We start from the raw sequence: 6811 nt of genomic DNA on the forward strand, positions 1-6811 counted from the left end.
AACTGACATCCAGCATCAGCGCTGTTGCTGTCCCCCCGGACTTGTTCTTAATATGTGGGGAGAGCATCTGAAAAGGTATATCAGGCAAAGCTGTTGGTGAACCTTGCACCATTGGCCAACTAACCTTGTTTCATCCAAATCAGACTGCTCTAATTGTTGCAGCACAGCGTTGCGTTAGGCGCAGCACGCAGGTTCTTAACGAGAAGTGCGATCCGATGGTAACTCTCTGGAACACCGCAGAGCGCATCTCTGCCAGTTTAGTACCAGCAATTGGTACTGCTCACGCTTTGGCTTCTTTAAGCAAGCTTGGCTGCTGGCTTGCAAAGGAAGCTAACGCCACTAGTGCCACTCTTTCAGCTATGCTAATGGACATTGAATCGGTATGACATGCAACACTGCAAAACAGGGCGGTCATTGACTTCTTGCTGTTGGTTCAAGGCCATGGATCCGAAGATTTTGAGCATGTGCTGCATGAACTTAAGTGATCATTCAGAGTCTATCCATAACGGTATCAGTAATCTGAAGCAGCTCATTAAACAGTTACAGCAACATAATGAGGGTGATTGGTGGGTGGTGTCTTCATGGCTCGACTACCTTGACTTTGGCTTTGGGGCATGGTTAAAACGCTTAGCAATGTATGGCATAGTTATCCTTGGTGTGTTCTTAATGATTATGGTATGTATCCCATGTATTTTATCTTGTGTGCAACAAATGATCAATAACAGTCTTAATAAGATAATGGCCATACTGGCACAGACAGTTTTAGCTGTGCAACACTTAAAAAACAAAGAAGGGGGAAGTGTCACCGATAGGTAAAGTTTTGTAAAGGGAAGGCCTGGTAAAATCATGGCTCTGGCCTGTTACTTAGTGTAAGTAGAAGAGGACTGTGGGAGAATGACTCAGCTAGAATAGAGGTAGTGAGGCATGCTGCATGAATGTCTTGTGCCCGCACCATGGTGTATGGTGGTTGGTTAAATTTGGTTTGTTGTGCCTTAAAACTGTGTAAACTAACAACCAACTAACAGCATAAAAAGGCCAGGTTTTTGTAAATAAAGTTCCTCTTTTGCACCTGCCTGGGGACTCCTCGCTGCTCCCTAGCGTTACACTTCCTGACCCTGAACTGTTCCCTTCCAGACAGGTACACACCTGTCCAGAAGGTTTTCAGTGGCCTCTTGCGGGTTCTGAACTGGGAATTCCTGGATGCCTATGAGAACTCCAGCTCTCCAGAGTTCAGTGTGCTGGCCAAGAAGGTGAAGAGCATGGTAAGAGGTTTCTTGCCTACCTCCTTCTGCAAGCAAGGAATTTTTCTCTTGTTCCATGGCCATGGGGATATGTCATGTAAGATTCCTTGGAGCTTTCCCTGCTCACTGTGACACACTGGCTGGGAGCAGGGACCTTCCTTGGAGCTGGATCTTGACATCCCAACTCCAGCCCAGTGCCACAGCATCTCCCTGTGCCATAGGAGCTGCCAGGGCATGTCCCAGGATCGTTGGATGAGTCAGGGCCGGGAACTGAGGCAGAAGGGTGTCTGAAGGAGGCTGAAGCTGTGGCTGGTCTTGCCTCTTCCCTCAGACTTGGGGATTCACTTCTCCCAGGGAAGCTGCGTCAGAGCAGGCTGTGATGGGCAGCCCTGGGCTGTGCTGGGGCTCTCAACTCTCCTTCTTCCTTTCTTTGGCTCTGCAGATTCCAGCACCCAGGGATGCCAGGTATGTGCCCTGGTTTTCCTTAAAAGGCCTCTGTCTTTAGCCTTTCCCTTTTCCTCACTTCTGGACATGATGAACACCCCTTTTTAACCCTTTCAGGTGGAGGAGACCTACAGGAATCACACTGATATTGGTCCTTACCACAAAGAGACAATGATCACTGCCTTCAGGTGAGTGTTAGGCACTGCCTGAGCCCCATCTTGGGTGCCAGGATATCACACAGCCATTTATTCTCATTCCCAAGATGCTGGGATGGAAGAACCCCCGTAGTCACCCTAAATGACACAGGAAAGGGTGAGCAGTAAAAAGTGGCCTGAAAATACATTTTGTTTTCTATCAGATGTCTTCAGAAAATCAATGTGTGGTGTAGTGAACTGCAGTGTTTGGTAACTGGCAGCATTGAGAGGGACTCCTGGGGCTGGCAGGGGCCTTTGCTGGGCACTGTCTGCTTAACTTGTCACTGAAACTCTCCCTTCCCTGTGGCTAGGCTCCAAAAATAGCTCATCAAGTACTCTGGCACCATCTTCTAGTGGTACTTGAATCCTCCCATGTTTGTCCTTGCCCTCACGCCACAATTGCCCTTCCCACAGTGAAGGCAGTGTCAGTGACTACCACTGGTCAGAATTCCTTGCGCCCAAGTACCAGGAGGAGAGCCTGGACAGGGCAATGGCTGACAAGCAGAGCCTGGTGCAGAGGTGGAACCCCTGCCTGAGAAACCCCATGCTGAAGGTGGAGTCAGTCATCGCTATCCATGAGTATTGGCTCTGTTGTCCCTGGGCCTCTGTGTGGGACTGGGTGGGATATTTCTCTGGAGGGAGAAGACGCTGGTAGCAGCCCTCTCTTGGGAAAGCCAGCCCTGAGGGTGGTGGTAAGGTTGTCACAGCACAGCTTAATGGGATGTACAGCCTGAAGGAGGCTGCACGGACCTGCTCCCCTCTGCTGGAATGCTCTTTGTTCTCCTCTGAGCCCAGGGAAGAGGGACAGGGATGAGTTCTCCCTCTGCAGAGAAGAGTTTTGTTACAGTGTGGATACACTGCAACATGTGTATCAAACAGCGAGGCCCATGGAAAAGAAATATATATGGACAGATTCTTGACAGATGTTTCAGAGATGTTTCTTTCTCCATGGCTGAGGATCTGCTGAGGAACTGAGGCAATCACGGGACCCGAGGGTCCTTGCCCGTGCAGGGGAACACAAAACAACCAATGGGGAACGAGGCTGACCAGGGGCGGGGAAACCCCATGCCTCCCCCCAGGGCCCCTCTCCCAGGACCCCACGGCAGGGGGGAGGGCCCCAACAGAGTTTGATCCCTCAGTTTCCAGAGGCCAGGCAGAAGCAGCCTCCCCTGTCAATTTTCAAGGAGAGACTCCTCAAGCAAGGCCCGATCAATGAGGGTCCAAGAAACAACCTCGGCTTTGTGCCCAGGGATTTTGCATAGCCCAAAGGGTGATGCCAGCTCTTTTTTCTCCTGCAGCTGTGAACCCCAGCATAGCTCACTCTGCCTGGGACCGTAAGTGCAGTTCTTCTTCCATTTCAGTGGCCTCTTTAGGGTGGTGTTTCTCTTGCAGGATGGGGAAGGATCTGGAGAGAGGTGCTCTGTGTGCAAGGAAGACCCCAGTGTGCTCCTTGGAGCTGTTTTGTGGTTGGACAGACTGTGGCACTTGCTGTTATCCAGGAAGAGCCATCTGCCCTGGGATAGCCTGCAGGATTTATTCTCTGCATCCCAGGGAAAGGCAGGGCAAGCCTTGTTTGCCTTGTTAACTGTTCCCTACTCTCCAGGCAGACAGCTGCATGTTCTCCCTCCACACCAAGGAAGAGGAGGTCACCAGTTTCACCATGCTGGGCTTCCCCAACAGCCCATACCCCAACAATGCCCTCTGCAACTGGGCATTGAGGGAAAATGCCAGCTCCAGCATCAGCCTCACCTTCAAGACCCTGGAGCTGGAGCCATGCAGAGATGACAGTGACTACATCAAGGTGTACGACTCTCAGCCCAGATCCCCACACCTTGGTTAGGTGGGTGTTCCTGTACAACACTGAGTCCAGGGTGATCCTGAGATGTCCTGCTCCTGTCCCTGCTCAGAGCTGAGCTGTGCTACTTGAAGCTCCCTGTGCAGCAGTGCCTCATGGATTCTGTCCCTTGCTTCCTAGGCTTTGTGGGAATTATGGCCCATCTTAGAACCTGACCTTCCTGTCCTCCCAGAATGTCATGCTAGTCATGTTGACTACCAACAAGGAGGGGTGATTCCCTGGCATTAAGGCTGAGTTCTTCCAGCTCCCAAAGACAAAAGGTGAGGTGAGGCGTTGGCCTGTTTCCCCCCCCCTCTCCCTGCCATGGGCAGCCGTCTCAGTTTGAAAGACAGGTGTCTGCCAAGGAAGGCAGGAGCCTCCCTTGGAATGGAAAATATGACACCCTTTCCTCTGAATTATTACAACATGAAAATTTAGGAGCTTTCAGGTGAAGATATGGGAAAAGGAATAACAGTTCTTTACCAGTGTGTGTATGTATAACAAGGCAAGCAAACAACAACAATGGCAGTGACAACAAACAAGAGCAGCAAGCCCAGTGAACGGGCTCTTCCCGCTCCTGGAGCGCTTTCCCCTCGCTGCAGCTCCGCTCGCGGCCGCCAGGGGCGCTGGTGGCTCCCGGCTGGGCGGGGCGGCTGCGGGGATTTCCCGCGCCGGCAGGGGGCGCTGTGCCGCGAGCTCAGGGACCTCACGTGGTCCGTGGCGGACGGGCTGGATGGTGACAAAGGCTGCGGCAGGAACCTCGGAGCGGGGCCTGGAAGGGCAGGGCAGCCTCGCCCAGGATAGCAAGCAAGAGGTGGCAGAAACTCTGCAGCTGGGGCAGGAGCCCGGAGGTGTCCCAGCAGGCGGGGGTGCATGGCTACAGTGTAGCAAAAATGCCAGAGAAGTGGGAGAGAAACCGCGGGGCTGAGCAGTGGCAGCCAGGCTCCTGAACAGGGCAGGGAGAGGCTCCCTTGGAGGGGGAAGGGACTCGGGGATCCCAGGGTTTCCCACCTGAAGCACCCTAGCAGTGCCCACCCACACTGCTGCAGTAATTCAATAATGGCATTCAGTTCTTGTTGCATTTGTTTCATATGCAGTCCTTTTATGAGAATACAATTTATGTATTGTAAAATCTGTACCTCAGCAGGTGCAGTATGTGCAGTTGTGTCGAAGTGTGGTGTATTGCTTGGTGACAAAAGGTCTGCGTTTTTACCCTTGAGGCAGACATGTGAAGGTGTATTGGTTTCCTCCCCAGGTAAATGCAAACTGATCTTGAGCAGCAATGGGGAATAGGAATCGTGAAAAACGCATTAGCTACACCAGTCACCATATATTATGCTCCTGGATGTGCCTAAATTTGGTGTACCAGTGTAGTGACCTCGGGTGCAGCAGCTCTTATGGGGGGTGTTTTCTTGTTCAATGCTCTAGAGTCCACAGTCTTTTGCCAGTTATCATTTGACTTTTTTACAGGCCAGAAAGGACTATTAAAAGGAGAGTGTATACAATGAACAACTCCTGCCTGTAGGAAATCATTGATGGTTGCTTTGATTTCTGCATCTTCTCCTGGGATCTTATATTGCTTGATCCTTATAATTTCTGTAGCTACTGGAATGTCTGTTTCATGTTGTGTAAATCTCCCAGTGATGCCTCTGGCATGTAGCCACCACATAGTAGCAAAAGCCCAACATGTACCATTAATTTCTAATGTGGCACCCCATAACACATCCATGCCTAGGATATATTCACCGATTGAAGTAATCATAACAGAATAGGTATGAGGGTCCCAGTCCCCAATTTGTAATTTTAATTTGGTCATTTTTCTCACTACAGGTTGGTCACCTAACCCCCACATGTGAGCAGTCGTCCCCCATATCTTGTCTGGGTTACCATGTATGATAGTGACCTCTGCCCCTGTATCCACAAGTGCACGGACTCCCTGTTTGTTTACATTTGACCACCAAATGATACATCTGGTAAAGGGACAGGGGTCTCATCGCAACACACTGCAGTCCAATACAGGGGCTTGGTCTCTTCCCTATTCAGTTTTTATTTGTCCTTCTGCTGCAGCTACAGCTTCTTTAGCGTCTTCCCACGGATAAAAGAGTGTAGACAGAGTAAGCGCTGGGACTTTTGGTGTTCCCAACCCTGGGTATTCCACCTTCTGCACACTCCTACTCTGGGATTCCTTTATCACATGGTGCAAGTTTTGTATAGGTAGTCTCTCTATTTCCTTCTTATCTACCCCTCTGTTAAGGACTAAATGGAATAATCGGGTCTGTTCACTTGGCTCCCCTTTGCCACTTTCAGTTCTCCTCTAAGCCTGGACCGAATCCTCTGAGTTTAGTTCTGGTAACTCACTTAATTGATTTAATTTTTCAATAACTTGTTCAATTGGGTTCCCTTGTTCAGCTAGGAGTACAGGTATAAGATAGGCTTTCCGCCCTTTTGGGCATCCCTCTAGGAGAGTGTTCTGCATTCCAGGAGTTAGAGGCTGAGCCATATAAAGCTCAGGAGACCCCATCATGATGTTTACTTTCATGTCTTCTGCTTTGAGCAGATTGCATGCTTGTCTTAAAGTTGTCCGTTCTTTGGCCATGACCAGCCAAGCAGCATCATTGGTATACTGATCTGAAAATTTTTCTTCAACAACTCTAACCAGAGTGACACTGTTGTCCTCAATATGGCGTAATGCAGATTGCACGTATTTGTCAGAGGTAAGTCCCATGAACTTTTTAGCATTTCTACTATTTAGTAACACGGTATCACTTCCTTCTTCTACAAGACATACCAGCCAGTTTTGGGGATTTTCCCATGGCCTCTGTTTATATTTTTCCAGTAAATTTTCAACTTTTTCAGAGCTATAATTAGTAAGTTCATCTGTTTGAACAGTCTGTTTATTTTTTCCAGTTACTAGGTTTTTTTAAACACAGGAGCAGCATGAACACCTTTCTTTTTTGCGTCAGACTTTTCCTCAGCAGAGGAATCAAAATTCCAAATATTTCCATCCCAGGTTTCCGGATCCTGGGTTTGCAATGATTGCATGGACTTGTGGGCCAGCTGCCTTTCTATCTTTCTTTTTCCTCATTTCTTAGTAACCC

General features: G+C 49.5%; 1 protein-coding gene across 1 annotated transcript; it reads left to right on the forward strand.

The window, feature by feature from the left end:
• Positions 1–215: 215 nt before the first annotated feature.
• Positions 216–4041, forward strand: LOC116448870 (suppressor of tumorigenicity 14 protein homolog). Its single transcript, XM_032119887.1, has 7 exons — positions 216–273; positions 1099–1262; positions 1803–1873; positions 2294–2454; positions 3178–3213; positions 3487–3719; positions 3855–4041. Exons 1-6 carry the CDS (start codon positions 216–218, stop codon positions 3717–3719), a joined length of 723 nt encoding a protein of 240 aa, XP_031975778.1. The 3' UTR covers positions 3855–4041.
• Positions 4042–6811: the final 2770 nt, after the last annotated feature.

The sequence above is a fragment of the Corvus moneduloides genome, chromosome 10 (genome assembly GCF_009650955.1).
Source record: "Corvus moneduloides isolate bCorMon1 chromosome 10, bCorMon1.pri, whole genome shotgun sequence".
Classification (NCBI taxonomy): domain Eukaryota; kingdom Metazoa; phylum Chordata; class Aves; order Passeriformes; family Corvidae; genus Corvus; species Corvus moneduloides.